The following is a 17743-nucleotide window of genomic DNA, read 5'->3' as shown; positions in this document are numbered from 1 at the left end:
AAAAGAAGTTTTATTGCGCGTGAAGAGAAAACCTTTCCAGGTTTTAAACCCACCCAAGATCGATAGACAGTGATGGTCGGTGCGAATGCAGCTTATGATTATAAATTAAAACCTCTCTTAGTTTATCGTTCAGAAAATCAAAGAGCCTTAAAAAAACAAATGTAAAGCTGGTTTGCCCGTCATTTGGAAATCTAATGCCAAAGCTTAAGTGACAGCTTCTCTTTTTGAAGACTGGTTTGGTTATCATTTTATTCCTATTTATAAGTCGAACGTTATTGACAACTGAAACAAATTCCATTTAAGGTCATGTTCCTAATTGACAATGCACCAGGTTAGGGCTGCCATCCGTCCGGGATTCCCCGGATTTGTCCTAGTTTGAAGGGCGTCCGGGGGGCCGTCCGGCAGGGGTTTTTAAAAAGTGTCCCGGTGTAGTTAGTGTTTAATTATATTAAAAATGTGTATTATTTGTTGCGGTTACATACATACTTAATTCGATATTAATTACAAGCTGTATAAATGATTAAAAATGAAAAAATTATAACGTTTTTATTTTTGTTGCAAAAAATATAAAAACCAATTTAGGTGATGACAGCCCTCTATTTAGGTATAAAGAACATTAAAAGTGTTTATTGAAAACTGCAAGCGAACACCTACTTACCTATTGTGTTAATAGGTTAATAAGTGATCGTTTAAATAGAGGAATCAATTATAATTGTGAAGCGGAGAGTCGAATTCAAAATCACAAAGAAGGCTGGTGAGGCGACTTGTCGTCTTCACTAACTCAGTAATTTTTAACGTTCTTCAATTATATAATAAGACATGCTATTACAATTATAATATTATTTAATTATTTATGGTGTGAATATTTGATTAGTAACCGCTTTACGTTAATATAATTCGGTTGGTTGAAAGTATTAAAACAGCGTTAGACGTTAAACTCATGGAATGCCACCTTACCCCCCTATACAAGTGAAACTTCTGTAAAATTTGATTCGAGATTTTCCACACTTTTGGATATGTATTTATTTTACAATTAAGTTTTGATATAGCTTTAAGTAAAAATTTTTTCATCGATGTATTTTTTGTTTCCTCTTTGAATTTTATAAACGGCTTCACTTCTAATGCTGTTGTTCTTTTAACTAACGTATAATTTCTACAATAAATACAAGGAAGCTTCTGATTCTTTTTTCGGTTTACTGGCTTTAATTAGTTCCTTGCTATTTTTTCCATTTATCATTTTGTTTGTGTTTCTTATTAATTAGAGAGCGGAAGAAAATTATTTCCTGGAATAGTAGCAAAGGGTAAGATGTGATTAGACTCTTCAAGATTATCCGAAGATCATGAACAAAATTAATAAATTTCCAGCAGTTAGAGGTAGCTCAGAATTCCATGAACCTTTGCCTTCGGTTGTGCAGCGACAAACTTTTGCATATTTACCTCTTAAAAATAGTGACTTTTACTGTTTGCAGTTTACTGGAGCTTCATCCTTCGTTGTATTAGGATATTAGGAGAAGTTTCTACATTAATGAATTATAAGACGAAGAAAACAACATTAAATGATTAAAATTAATAATTAGTAAAATAAGTTATTTATACCCTACTATTGATTATTTTATATTAAAAATATATGAGTTGAAATATTTTATGAACAGTTTCATAACCGAAATATTAAGAGATATTTCCACGGTATTACCGGTTGTAGTAAATTCCCTGATAATTCCCGTTTTTCCCGTTCTGTGGTCATCCAATAATATAAATATAACATAAGTGTAAGATACTCTATCTAATTCTTTTATGGTATATTTATATTCCGGTTATCTCATAATAAATCTGGGCTGTTTCAAATTTTATAGAGACGCTTTGTCAATGACTCACCAACTAAATTATTCCATTTTCCATCCCAGTTCTACATAGTTCTCTTGGGGCGTAGCAGCCATTCTTGACCGTATAAATTCTGAATGTCGACAAAGAAATAAACTTTGTTCCTGAACTAGAGAAACTTCCACAATGGATAGTTTATGACATCAGAAACAATTTTCATTACTTTCATTTTAAGACAATTTCAAACAAAACTGTCCCTGAGGCCTCAACTCTTACATATATTTTTTAAAATTACTTAAAATCATAAAAATGTAACTTTAGACTATTCGTTTGATCGTCAAAAGGGTTTTAATTAAATTAATTACAGAGCGTAAAATGGAGTTTGCATTTTCTCTATTGTGAAGTTTATGTTGAATATAGAGAGTAGTTTCATTATAACCTTCCTGGCTGACAGCGCAGGGAGGTTGTTTTTATTATTTATACTGTACTGTTCCCCACATTGCATAACACGTTAAAATTTTAAAAGATTAAATTTCTTCGCATTGTTTAGGACCACACGATTATAAAGGGTGTTCCACCTAAGGCGGTTTCTTTTATAACTTATAAAAGTGGTCTGTAATCATATGGTGCATATACAGAAAATATCTTCAGTCATACAGGGTGTTCCATTTCAAATGGAATGACCCATATTAAATGGTACCGTTTGATGCGAAATTAAAAGCCCTTTCCATTGATATTTATATTTATCTCTAACAGTTTTCCAGAAATAATAGATTATATTATATTTAAAACCTTTTATCGGTAGAAAGGGCTTTTAGTTTCGCATCGAAAGTCCTATTTATTATGGGTTATTTCATCTGAAAAAAAAGTTTTTAGTCTTCTAAGATTATCGAAAGTAGGTTTCGATATTTTCGGCTCTTAACAACGTACCCATTTTGCCCATAGCAAAAATGATACGGTAATTCGTGCTAAAACGAATTATTCAAACCGCAGGTTTGTAGCTTTTTGGGTTTAGATGCTATTTGTCATCATTCAAAAAGCTGAAATCAGCAACGCCGAGTTTCGCTGCTAGTTCAGATATATTTGGGTTTGAGATCTTACAGTAAGTGATAATTTGAGTCTACTATGAAAACTCTTTTCCTTTCTGCACCAAGAAAAATTCAGTTGAAGGGCTATCTAACTAGTGAACAATAAAAATGTAAGAAGTGGGTAGCTTTTCTGGCAGATTTCGTCAAGGAAAAAAGTCTGAAATTATCATTCTTCAGGGAGTTTTTGTATTTGCATCCAATTGTCAAGTAAAGGTATTTTTCTTCTTGTCGTCTAAGTGGATAGTTTTCAAATAACTATATACGTTGCTGAACCTTTTACCTGGGAAAAAAATATTGAATGTGATGAAAAATGAACAGATTATTGGGCAGCATTAGGTATTTCTCATTTAATTAATCGTTTACTTCGTTTTATTATTACTGAAAAACGACCACTATCAGTAGCAACTACAAGCCAAAGTGATGAATCAATTCCAACCGACAGAGATGCACCTCAACCAGAAACCCCAGAAGAAAAATTTGCAAAACCAAAAGAAGCCAAAGTCCCAATGAAAAAGAAACAGAAGAAAGACACATAGCATCCTGAAGCACTACTGGACCTTCAGCATCTAGAAGCCATCCTTAATAAATCCAGTTCCACATACCCCTTAAAACTTCTCCCAATTCAAATATCTCCTGGAAAACACGAAAGGAAAAACAGATGCAAGTTCAATAGTAGAAAACTATGGCAAAGATGTAGCTGCTGTCACAAAAATGTTAAAGTTTCTATACTCTAGTCTTATCTCGAAGTCAATGAAAAACAACCTTACAAAGCTTATTAAAAAACTCAAAATAAACTATAGTGACTCATCAAATGAATCGTCGGCAGAAGTAGATAACAAATAGAAATGGCGCTGATTCAATGGAACTTAAATGAATTCAATAGACACCAAGAACAGTTACAGATATTAAAATTATTAAATGTTAAAAGTTATAAAATAATTAATTTTACAAGCAATAACACTATGAAACTAAACAATCAATGTATGGTCGCTCATGACCTTGTTGTTAATGCGACTTAAAACAAATAAATAAATCTTTTGGAATTCAAATTCCAAAATTTTATTTTCAATATAAATAAATAAAAGACAGAATCTAAAATCCTACCTACATCTTTGTTGATTCGAATTTGATCAAAAATAAAATAAACCGGATAAATATTATGATCTCAACAAAATTGAGACGATTGTTAATTTGAAATGCGTCTTATTAATAAATTTGTTGTTCTTGTTTCCGTTTTGAAATATCTGTTTGTTGGCAGTATCTTTGATATCTGGACTGCTTCGTGCAAATCGACTTTATTTCCATTATTCCGTACCCATGTGTTAGATAGCTGCGCACGGCTGTGAAGGGAATGTTTGCACTAAGAAAATGGACATGAAATATAACCCCCAATGGTAATATTTCTGCCGGTCCCTGTCCTCAGTATAAATTTTCAAAATCCTTTCAAAGTAAACTGCTAGTCGACGGGAAAGTGGTCTAGCATTTAATCGATGTTTAATGTGGGATATGCTAATAAGTGCAACATGTACAACTGAATAAATTCAAAGTAGGTATACTTCATTTACTTTCTTTAGCGATGTGCCCCTTCCAATGTCTTGGATGCGCACTGGTAAAATCGTAGGTAGGGAGAAAAAAGCTCATTAAACTCTCGACTTTTGTTCATTAAACATACTTTTTCATACAGTACCTGCCAAAAGTTTTGTTCAAACATAAATAGTAGTGCGGGTCGAAAACAATCGTTAAAGCCTTTAAGATGTCTTCAAATATAAATAAACATCTCGTTGATATTTTCAGTAGTAATTGGTACCAATAACAGCACATTTGAGCAATGCAATTGTAGTGGATAAATAGGTCAATTTTTCCGTGCAGTACTGTACGGATTATGTGCTCCTCACCGGTTAAGAGTTTGGCCGAGAGTTGTCTCCTACCTTTTCTGGCCTAGTGCTGTTCTTTTCTACTTTGCGCCGGTCAAACTGAAGGTCACATCGCTACAGAAACTAAACAAAGTATACAGTTTTAATCTACAAAATTTCTCACATAAAAGTAAGACGATTTTCTCGTTTGTCCGTATTTCAAAAGAAAAAATGCGAATCTTAGTAAGGTCACTAATTTGAAGTTTAGTGTACTTAGGGATCATTCATAAAATACGTCACGAAACATTCATTCATTTTTGAAAAAAGGGATTTACAAGAAAGTCTTCGGAGTAAGTGTTCTCTGTTCCTATGTCTGTCTGTCTATAGACAAACTAATTTTTTTTTTTAAGTTTACTTCTTTTAAGTACCGTACACTATTTTTTCGCTATAAGGTCAATTTATGCATCGGAGGAAGCGCAGGTTCTGAGGTTTTTATAACTTTCACAACTATCGACACTATTTTCTCTTTAAAAGTCATAAGAAGCTCGCATGTACGAGGGTGGATTGATAAGTTTCCGGCCTGACCAAGAAAAACAAGGTTTTTAAAAATTTTTTTTTTTTATTTCTCAACATAATCTCCTCCAAGGCTGATACATTTCTCATAGCGGTGTTCCAGTCTATTAATGCCATCTCTATAGACTGATTCGTCAAGCTCCTCAAAATAACCATTTACAGCTTCGATTACTTCTTCATTGTCCGCAAATCTCTTACCGCCAAGCCATTTTTTGAGATTAGGGAACAGAAAATAGTCACTCGGGGCTAGGTCTGGAGAGTAAGGAGGGTGCGGCATCAATTCAAACTTTAGATCGTTGATTTTAGCCGTCGCAACGATTGACGTGTGCGCTGGTGCGTTATCGTGATGAAACAAGATTTTTTTCTTCGCCAGATGAGGTCGTTTAATTTTCACCTCGTGGCTCAAACGTTGCAATAAGTCTGCGTAGTATTGACCAGTGATAGTATTACCCTTTGCAAGGTAATCAATGTATATAATACCTCTTGCATCCCAAAAAACAGTAGCCATAACCTTGTTCGCCGAAAAAATTGTTTTTGCCTTCTTTGGAGTTGGTTCCCCTGGTCCAATCCACTGTTTAGACTGTTCTTTGGTTTCAGGAGTGTAGTGGTGGACCCACGTTTCGTCAACGGTTACGAATCGACGCAAAAATTCGCTTGGATTACGCTTATACAATGACAAATTTGCGGTAGAAATGTTTTTTCGAATCAATTTTTGGTCGACTGTTAGCAAACGCGGCACCCATCTTGCACAGAGCTTTTCCATATGCAAATGTTGGTGCAAAATATGTTGCACACGTTCATATGACATCTTACAGGTCTCAGCTATCTCACGCACTTTCAATCTGCGGTCTCCCAGCACTATTTGATGAATTTTTTCGATCATATCTGGAGTTGTGACCTCAACGGGGCGTCCTGAGCGAGGCCCATCAGAGGTGCTCACACGACCCTTTTTAAACTCGGAAACCCACTGCTTAACGGTTGAATATGACGGGGAGGATGTCCCCAGTGTTGAGTCCATCTCTTTTTTAATTTCCTTCGGCGTTAACCCCTTCAAATAAAAGTATTTGATGACAGCACGATTTTCCTGCTTTTCCATTTTTACGAAAACCACAGAGGCGTCTTGTTCAGCGTGCTGTCAAACCTACACTAGCAAGGAGATCGGGCTGAAACTATAGCTACAAGCTATCCAAGGATGGTACTATAGAATGTCACCTCAAGGTAGGCCTAGTGGCGTCATCTCTTGGTTAGGCCGGAAACTTATCAATCCACCCTCGTATTACAGAAAATTTCAGCATTTAACTCAATTACGTGTCGGTAAATAGAAAAATTTGTGCTTAGAAGAATTATTAAAAGACTAAGACTAGAAGTATTTTTGAGCAAGACGAAGACCAAGATCGAATAAGGAAGACAGTATTGGTCATGGTCCTACTTTACTCATCACTAGTAATATGAAGACATTGGTGGAAAAGCTTTTAGAACAATTAGCTTAACCTCCCATGCGTCAAAAATTTTAACTAGAATTGTATAGAGGAGGATGGAAAAAAGGGCGGAAGAACTATTAGGTGAAGGTCAATTTGGATTTATAAGAAACAGAGGAACGCAGGAGGTCATTCTAGCTTTACGGGTAACAATTGAGAAAGCGATAGGAAAAAGAAAGATTTAGAAGAAGCTTTTTACAATGTGAAATAAGACAAGATTTTAAAATACTTAAAAATGTAGGGATGAGTTACAATGATAGAAGAGTGATAGTTTGTATAAAGAGCAACAGACAGTTATAGATCTGAGGCTGCAACGTAGAGAAGTAGATATTAGGTAGGGAGTCGGACAGGGATGCACAGTGCCACCGCTAATTTTTAATTTATACATCGAGAACATCATGAAAGACAGTACAAATGTAGAAATAGATGTACAGGGGCAAAAGATTAGTAAGTTTAGATTTCCAGATGCTATGGCAGTATTAGTATCTGGCAAGGAGGAGTTAGATATAGCTTTAAATAAACTGGATGTGGTATGTCAGAGACATGTTAAAGGCAGAAACAGGATTTAAGAGGAGTATAGGTAGACAGAGACTAGATTACTGTGCGCAAATAGTTAAGGATGCGGGTTGTTCTAGTTTTAGCGATTAGGTCAGGATAGGAAGGAGTGGAGGTACGTGTCCAACCAGCCTTAGGACTGACGACCTTATGATGATGAGTGGAAAATCTAGCGAAAAAGTTCTCTGAAGAGGTCTTCCTCCTTTCCTTCTGGCTTTGTACCAGATTGTAAGTCGTAACTGACTGAGTTAGTTAATGTTTTAAGATCGTATGAATTAGTTGTGAATAATGAATCCTGTAGCTGCTAATTATTCACATTTAACTGGTTTTGGTGCATATATGTCTTAGGATAAACTTCATTTCATACTTGAAAGCTTCTGCAACATGGATAATTACATACGTTGCATTTGAAAACAAAACGAGTAGTTATTCAGAAGCCTATTCTGGCTGGTGCCTTTGTCTCTGGTGCCTACCGGGAATAAAGTTCATTTCGCGTTCCTTTTATAAAGCAAAAATAACCCCAAATGCAGCTGGGTTAAACGATTTTCATAGAACCGCCGGAAGGAAACGAAAATTATGCACAATGGCTTGTACATATATGAATGGCGATTTAAAAGACTTTCTGGGTAAAGCTATTACGAATAAAAGAGCATTACGCTGCATTAAAATTATTTCGGAACGGTAGAACGAAAATGCAACGAATTTTGAACGACAGATAACCGCAGTTATTCGAAGAGACGGGATTGAAAAGAGTTATTGTAGAAGATGAAATAAAATTGACTATGTAAATGTAATAGTTTCATTTTCAGTTGACGTTCTTTTCGTTTAGAACAATATACGCATTGCTACTGTTTTACATTTATTATGTGTTGCATTGAGTTTTATATCAATCTCTACTACAATGGTATACTATTGATAAATACAACTTCTATTGAATAAAATAATTCGAAGTGTGCTGTTTTCTGTCGAAACTGCCAGACGCGGATCGCGATTTCGATCTTTTTGGATCTCATCATCGCGTCGCAGATAGCTGATTATTGGAATGCGGTGTTTCGCAATGTTTTGTTGTGTCAGAAATTTCGTTTAGTAGTAGAATTTCTTTTTGATATTGCCGCCCCATTTTCTCATCATGGTGTGTTATTGTTACCTTGTTATTTTAGTGTGGTGTTATGTGAATAATGTATAGAACAAACAGAATAGCTCAAAACCCCAACGCCAAAACACGACACGGTAGTTGTCCGAAGCACTTTTCGGTAACAANCATGGGCGTTGTTCAACCTACCACCTACTCGCAATATTCCGTTGTTATCAAGAAAAGAGTTTAAAGATAATAGTGAGCATGATTTATCTAATTCTTGACTGCAGTCTAATTTTCTTATTTCGCTAGTGAACATCTCGCGTTGAATTGATTTATTTATTATCTGAATTGCTAGTTCTAATTCTGCGGAAGATAAATTGGTTAATAATTTTTTATTTTTGAATTTACAATTGTTGATAAAACGAAGGATGTATGCAGTGACTATGAATATTTTAAAGACAAAATTGACCATAAATTTGTTTTAACCATTGTTGCATGACAATTGCACTGTTCTGGGAGTAACTAGTTTTTTAAAATTGTTGTTGTTCGATTGGGCCATTGCGAAGAATCAATGGTTAACCATGAAGGTTCATGCCACCATAGTTTATTGTCTATCAAATTAAATCGGCTGGATTTTCAGCAGAAATAACTTGACGCCACTGGTTTTGTTCTGTTTTGCGTTGAATTTTAGCGACCTTATTGGCTACAAATGTTTTTAAGTTCCTAATTGGAGATGCCAACCATGATAACACAATGTTTGAGCTCGGTAGCATTAGATTTTTCATTGGGGCGATTCTTGGTTTGGAACACACTAATCTACACGAATAAAGTCCATTTGCATAACCTGTGTGTTAAGGATTATAGTCACACATGCCTGTATATTATACCCTGTATATTTTCTATGAACGAGTTTGTGAGGTAACCCTGAGTGGGGTGATTGGGATATACAAGGTTCATCGATTTTTGTATGCCATCTTGGCGGTGGTTTTTTACCTGTGCAACACGCATCGTGTTGGCATTCTTTTCGAGACACACATAGAGTCCACAACGCACTTCACCCATTTTATTAACAATAAAGAGTTAAACCAGACAAAATAGATTTTTACTAGTGCCTATACATCTCAAATTATACAATAGTAGAATTCGAATGTTTTAGGAAGTCTTTTGTTTTATAATGATTCCACCCTTTTTTGCACCTATTGTTGTATTCCAAACGTGTTATGGGAATTCTATATGACAGAAGAATCGTTATTCTATACAAAATATGCACATTCTAGTACTTTCTGTGTGGTGTCTTCTTGAAGTTATATTTTTAGAATATTTTATTATCAAATCACCCTGTATATATTTAGAACAGTACGTTCGGGAAGCGGCTAAAATTCCCTTCGCCGTTAACAAGATGTTTACGAATAAAATAGTTCGCTTGTACGTTACTTAGCTCAAATATTACCTACCTAATGATGGATGTTGAAATTTCGCTCCGAGGAATCCACATTACGCATCATTTCACGACACTGCGGTGTGGCATGGCGTTAAACCTTTGCTCGCTGAAAGCTAAGCAACCATATCTCAAAGCCCTCTTTACTTTGAAAGCTTTAGATGTACAATGTACAAAGGAGTCTGATACATGTGTCACGTTGTATTGTATGTATAATAGAAATGCAGTTCATCTTGTTTATCTTTATCCTTTGTTTCAAACTTTTGTTCCTATTACCGTTGACTTAACTTGCGCTTTGTTACTCTGGAGAAATATGTCAGGTGAAAAATTAGCATTTTTACGGAACTAATTTGGTTAGCATAAGGATGTTTTACTCAGAAATGTGATTTATTTGAAATACTTACATTTAAAATGCAAATACAAAATAAAAAGTACCTATTTTTATCTTGCATTTAAATGTTTTTTTAGAAAAGCATTTTGCATTTTATTTAAAATATTTTTCCAAACGTATTTTCTATTNCTGTGTAACTGTGTTACGCGTTTGAACCGTGTTAATTGAAATCCGTGTTATTGAGGTGTAGCGATACCAAATGTGATTTATTTGAAATACTTACATTTAAAATTCAAAAACAAAATAAAAAATACCTATTTTTATCTTGCATTTAAATGGATACTTTTTTGAGAAAAGCATTTTGTATTTTATTTATCCAAACGTATTTTCTATTTGTATAATACAAAATATATTCTTGCCGTTTTGCTAGTATCACCGATCAAACATTACATAAAATGATGAATGAAAGTTGTTCACATTGACTATTGAAGGTATTAGAAGCTTACAAAAGGGACAAAGAAACATCCCATGAATGCCTTCTAATTCTTTAGCTTTAAATACATAACGTAGTGTACATATTTCAACATTGGTCAATATACTCCTGCCACCATTTTTGGCTAAGAATGTAATCTTCGAAATATTTTAGTGCAATATGCTATTTAATATACAAACACCGTGTTATTTGGAATCCGTGTTATTGGTGCGGTATTACCGAAAGTTCTGTGAGTTTTCTGTTTATTATTTATATAATTCCGTTTTATACAAGAATTGTTTCACTTCTTGCGTTGTATTGGAACCGTGTTATTTCAGTGAAAATGTTATATGAACACCTCGTTTGTGTTTCTGCGAAGTGTTATTTGAAGTTTGTGTTATTGGAATGCGGTGTTTTAGCAATATTTTGTTGTGTCAGGAATTTCGTTTAGTAGTAGAATTCCTTTTAGATATTGCAGCCCCATTTTCACACCATGATATATTATTGTTATCGTGTTATTTTAGTGTTGTGAATACTGTGTAACTGTGTTACGCGTTTGAACCGTGTTAATTGAAATCCGTGTTATTGAGGTGTAGCGATACCAAATGTGATTTATTTGAAATACTTACATTTAAAATTCAAAAACAAAATAAAAAATACCTATTTTTATCTTGCATTTAAATGGATACTTTTTTGAGAAAAGCATTTTGTATTTTATTTATCCAAACGTATTTTCTATTTGTATAATACAAAATATATTCTTGCCGTTTTGCTAGTATCACCGATCAAACATTACATAAAATGATGAATGAAAGTTGTTCACATTGACTATTGAAGGTATTAGAAGCTTACAAAAGGGACAAAGAAACATCCCATGAATGCCTTCTAATTCTTTAGCTTTAAATACATAACGTAGTGTACATATTTCAACATTGGTCAATATACTCCTGCCACCATTTTTGGCTAAGAATGTAATCTTCGAAATATTTTAGTGCAATATGCTATTTAATATACAAACACCGTGTTATTTGGAATCCGTGTTATTGGTGCGGTATTACCGAAAGTTCTGTGAGTTTTCTGTTTATTATTTATATAATTCCGTTTTATACAAGAATTGTTTCACTTCTTGCGTTGTATTGGAACCGTGTTATTTCAGTGAAAATGTTATATGAACACCTCGTTTGTGTTTCTGCGAAGTGTTATTTGAAGTTTGTGTTATTGGAATGCGGTGTTTTAGCAATATTTTGTTGTGTCAGGAATTTCGTTTAGTAGTAGAATTCCTTTTAGATATTGCAGCCCCATTTTCACACCATGATATATTATTGTTATCGTGTTATTTTAGTGTTGTGAATACTGTGTAACTGTGTTACGCGTTTGAACCGTGTTAATTGAAATCCGTGTTATTGAGGTGTAGCGATACCAAATGTGATTTATTTGAAATACTTACATTTAAAATTCAAAAACAAAATAAAAAATACCTATTTTTATCTTGCATTTAAATGGATACTTTTTTGAGAAAAGCATTTTGTATTTTATTTATCCAAACGTATTTTCTATTTGTATAATACAAAATATATTCTTGCCGTTTTGCTAGTATCACCGATCAAACATTACATAAAATGATGAATGAAAGTTGTTCACATTGACTATTGAAGGTATTAGAAGCTTACAAAAGGGACAAAGAAACATCCCATGAATGCCTTCTAATTCTTTAGCTTTAAATACATAACGTAGTGTACATATTTCAACATTGGTCAATATACTCCTGCCACCATTTTTGGCTAAGAATGTAATCTTCGAAATATTTTAGTGCAATATGCTATTTAATATACAAACACCGTGTTATTTGGAATCCGTGTTATTGGTGCGGTATTACCGAAAGTTCTGTGAGTTTTCTGTTTATTATTTATATAATTCCGTTTTATACAAGAATTGTTTCACTTCTTGCGTTGTATTGGAACCGTGTTATTTCAGTGAAAATGTTATATGAACACCTCGTTTGTGTTTCTGCGAAGTGTTATTTGAAGTTTGTGTTATTGGAATGCGGTGTTTTAGCAATATTTTGTTGTGTCAGGAATTTCGTTTAGTAGTAGAATTCCTTTTAGATATTGCAGCCCCATTTTCACACCATGATATATTATTGTTATCGTGTTATTTTAGTGTTGTGAATACTGTGTAACTGTGTTACGCGTTTGAACCGTGTTAATTGAAATCCGTGTTATTGAGGTGTAGCGATACCAAATGTGATTTATTTGAAATACTTACATTTAAAATTCAAAAACAAAATAAAAAATACCTATTTTTATCTTGCATTTAAATGGATACTTTTTTGAGAAAAGCATTTTGTATTTTATTTATCCAAACGTATTTTCTATTTGTATAATACAAAATATATTCTTGCCGTTTTGCTAGTATCACCGATCAAACATTACATAAAATGATGAATGAAAGTTGTTCACATTGACTATTGAAGGTATTAGAAGCTTACAAAAGGGACAAAGAAACATCCCATGAATGCCTTCTAATTCTTTAGCTTTAAATACATAACGTAGTGTACATATTTCAACATTGGTCAATATACTCCTGCCACCATTTTTGGCTAAGAATGTAATCTTCGAAATATTTTAGTGCAATATGCTATTTAATATACAAACACCGTGTTATTTGGAATCCGTGTTATTGGTGCGGTATTACCGAAAGTTCTGTGAGTTTTCTGTTTATTATTTATATAATTCCGTTTTATACAAGAATTGTTTCACTTCTTGCGTTGTATTGGAACCGTGTTATTTCAGTGAAAATGTTATATGAACACCTCGTTTGTGTTTCTGCGAAGTGTTATTTGAAGTTTGTGTTATTGGAATGCGGTGTTTTAGCAATATTTTGTTGTGTCAGGAATTTCGTTTAGTAGTAGAATTCCTTTTAGATATTGCAGCCCCATTTTCACACCATGATATATTATTGTTATCGTGTTATTTTAGTGTTGTGAATACTGTGTAACTGTGTTACGCGTTTGAACCGTGTTAATTGAAATCCGTGTTATTGAGGTGTAGCGATACCAAATGTGATTTATTTGAAATACTTACATTTAAAATTCAAAAACAAAATAAAAAATACCTATTTTTATCTTGCATTTAAATGGATACTTTTTTGAGAAAAGCATTTTGTATTTTATTTATCCAAACGTATTTTCTATTTGTATAATACAAAATATATTCTTGCCGTTTTGCTAGTATCACCGATCAAACATTACATAAAATGATGAATGAAAGTTGTTCACATTGACTATTGAAGGTATTAGAAGCTTACAAAAGGGACAAAGAAACATCCCATGAATGCCTTCTAATTCTTTAGCTTTAAATACATAACGTAGTGTACATATTTCAACATTGGTCAATATACTCCTGCCACCATTTTTGGCTAAGAATGTAATCTTCGAAATATTTTAGTGCAATATGCTATTTAATATACAAACACCGTGTTATTTGGAATCCGTGTTATTGGTGCGGTATTACCGAAAGTTCTGTGTGTTTTCTGTTTATTATTTATATAATTCCGTTTTATACAAGAATTGTTTCACTTCTTGCGTTGTATTGGAACCGTGTTATTTCAGTGAAAATGTTATATGAACACCTCGTTTGTGTTTCCGCGAAGTGTTATTTGAAGTTTGTGTTATTGGAATGCGGTGTTTTAGCAATATTTTGTTGTGTCAGGAATTTCGTTTAGTAGTAGAATTCCTTTTAGATATTGCAGCCCCATTTTCACACCATGATATATTATTGTTATCGTGTTATTTTAGTGTTGTGAATACTGTGTAACTGTGTTACGCGTTTGAACCGTGTTAATTGAAATCCGTGTTATTGAGGTGTAGCGATACCAAATGTGATTTATTTGAAATACTTACATTTAAAATTCAAAAACAAAATAAAAAATACCTATTTTTATCTTGCATTTAAATGGATACTTTTTTGAGAAAAGCATTTTGTATTTTATTTATCCAAACGTATTTTCTATTTGTATAATACAAAATATATTCTTGCCGTTTTGCTAGTATCACCGATCAAACATTACATAAAATGATGAATGAAAGTTGTTCACATTGACTATTGAAGGTATTAGAAGCTTACAAAAGGGACAAAGAAACATCCCATGAATGCCTTCTAATTCTTTAGCTTTAAATACATAACGTAGTGTACATATTTCAACATTGGTCAATATACTCCTGCCACCATTTTTGGCTAAGAATGTAATCTTCGAAATATTTTAGTGCAATATGCTATTTAATATACAAACACCGTGTTATTTGGAATCCGTGTTATTGGTGCGGTATTACCGAAAGTTCTGTGTGTTTTCTGTTTATTATTTATATAATTCCGTTTTATACAAGAATTGTTTCACTTCTTGCGTTGTATTGGAACCGTGTTATTTCAGTGAAAATGTTATATGAACACCTCGTTTGTGTTTCCGCGAAGTGTTATTTGAAGTTTGTGTTATTGGAATGCGGTGTTTTAGCAATATTTTGTTGTGTCAGGAATTTCGTTTAGTAGTAGAATTCCTTTTAGATATTGCAGCCCCATTTTCACACCATGATATATTATTGTTATCGTGTTATTTTAGTGTTGTGAATACTGTGTAACTGTGTTACGCGTTTGAACCGTGTTAATTGAAATCCGTGTTATTGAGGTGTAGCGATACCAAATGTGATTTATTTGAAATACTTACATTTAAAATTCAAAAACAAAATAAAAAATACCTATTTTTATCTTGCATTTAAATGGATACTTTTTTGAGAAAAGCATTTTGTATTTTATTTATCCAAACGTATTTTGTATTTGTATAATACAAAATATATTCTTGCCGTTTTGCTAGTATCACTGATCAAACATTACATAAAATGATGAATGAAAGTTGTTCACATTGACTATTGAAGGTATTAGAAGCTTACAAAAGGGACAAAGAAACATCCCATGAATGCCTTCTAATTCTTTAGCTTTAAATACATAACGTAGTGTACATATTTCAACATTGGTCAATATACTCCAATTAAACTAGACTAAATAGCGGAGATCCAGGGATAGGACCGTTGTCATTGTTAAGAACAATTTGTTTATTTTTATAAATGTAATACGAGCCAAGATTTACTCGCGGACTCGAGGGTATTTTTCGAAAACTTGGTTTACGGATTGCTTACAGTTCAAATGGTAACTCCATTCAAACTCTCCTTGGTAACCCTAAGGATAAAATTCCATTCTTAGAAAAGTCGGGGATATGTGAAATTAGTTGTAATGACTGTAGACCCTTTTTGTGTTTCCACGAAGTACTATTTGAAGTTTATGTTATTGAAATGCAGCAATATTTTATTGTGTTAGGGATTTCGTTTAATAGTTGTTAAGGATTATAGTCACACATGTCTGTATATTGTACCCTGTATATTTTCTATGAACGAGTTTGTGAGGTAACCGTGAGTGGGGTGATTGGGATATACAAGGTTCATCGATTTTTGTATTATATTTATATTCCGGTTATCTCATAATAAATCTGGNCGTTGTATTGGAACCGTGTTATTTCAGTGAAAATGTTATATGAACACCTCGTTTGTGTTTCTGCGAAGTGTTATTTGAAGTTTGTGTTATTGGAATGCGGTGTTTTAGCAATATTTTGTTGTGTCAGGAATTTCGTTTAGTAGTAGAATTCCTTTTAGATATTGCAGCCCCATTTTCACACCATGATATATTATTGTTATCGTGTTATTTTAGTGTTGTGAATACTGTGTAACTGTGTTACGCGTTTGAACCGTGTTAATTGAAATCCGTGTTATTGAGGTGTAGCGATACCAAATGTGATTTATTTGAAATACTTACATTTAAAATTCAAAAACAAAATAAAAAATACCTATTTTTATCTTGCATTTAAATGGATACTTTTTTGAGAAAAGCATTTTGTATTTTATTTATCCAAACGTATTTTCTATTTGTATAATACAAAATATATTCTTGCCGTTTTGCTAGTATCACCGATTAAACATTACATAAAATGATGAATGAAAGTTGTTCACATTGACTATTGAAGGTATTAGAAGCTTACAAAGAGGACAAAGAAACATCCCATGAATGCCTTCTAATTCTTTAGCTTTAAATACATAACGTAGTGTACATATTTCAACATTGGTCAATATACTCCTGCCACCATTTTTGGCTAAGAATGTAATCTTCGAAATATTCTTAGGTATGATTACTGAACGAAAAAGGGGTAATCGCTCTTGATGTATATATTATCCAATGAAGTATCCGAATTTGATCCCAGAATTGCCATAGCATATTAAATTTTCAAGATATCCGAATTTCAAAGCAGAATATCATTCGAATTTCGAGATTCAGGTATTTCAAAATTCTGATGCTTTGGGAAAATTTTAGGAAGAAGTTGTGCTGAAGACATTACATTCCTTAAGTTCTTAATCCTCACATAGGCTACGTACGTCTGCCTTTTATCCGTTATTTAATTTTAATGTTTTTTTTTATATTTTTGTTTCCGCCACAATTTGTACCAACACGGGGAAAAAACCGCCCCTTATTACTGACATTTTATTGAGACAGTATTATTAGTTCATCTGGAGTGTTCAAGGTCAGACAACTATTGTTGTTTCCTTTTATTATAAATAATGCATTTACTGACCTTTAAGCTCTTCAGTTGGTATGTCCGATCGGAAGATGGCGGTCTCGTAGCGCGTGCCCACAGTGAAGTACACTTGCACTTGCGCTGTGCGTGGGAAGTCCACGTCCATGTGCTGCTCGGGCATGACCTCATCGCTCGTTTTCTTGCGAAGTTAATAATGTTCTGCCGCTGATATGACCTTTCGTTACCATGTTCTCGATCCTAGCGTGACCAGAAAACACGTGAAATAACTTCATTCGGCCTTGAGGACCCATTTGGCATCTGGAATCAAAAACAAACCAATGACAATGAGCGATCCTTGTGGTCTACATGGCCAATTTCTTAGTGTAAAATAATTTATAAATAAATATTTTTCAGGAAATCCCTTAAGGTGTGTTTTTGGTAGGA

The 17743-nt window shown here is 33.4% G+C and overlaps 1 protein-coding gene across 1 annotated transcript in view; it reads right to left on the bottom strand.

Annotated features, from left to right (window-relative positions):
* LOC112904555 overlaps positions 1-17743 on the bottom strand; it is a 45436-nt gene that overhangs the window by 26458 nt on the left and 1235 nt on the right. The window contains exon 2 of the mRNA XM_025974780.1: positions 17357-17617. Within this exon, the coding sequence (XP_025830565.1) occupies positions 17357-17480 (124 nt within the window). The 5' untranslated portion in view covers positions 17481-17617. The remainder of the gene's footprint in view (positions 1-17356; positions 17618-17743) is intronic.

This window comes from Agrilus planipennis, unplaced genomic scaffold (assembly GCF_000699045.2).
Source record: "Agrilus planipennis isolate EAB-ADULT unplaced genomic scaffold, Apla_2.0 scaffold124, whole genome shotgun sequence".
Taxonomy (NCBI): Eukaryota; Metazoa; Arthropoda; class Insecta; order Coleoptera; family Buprestidae; genus Agrilus; species Agrilus planipennis.
This window is presented reverse-complemented; position numbering and strand designations above follow the sequence as displayed.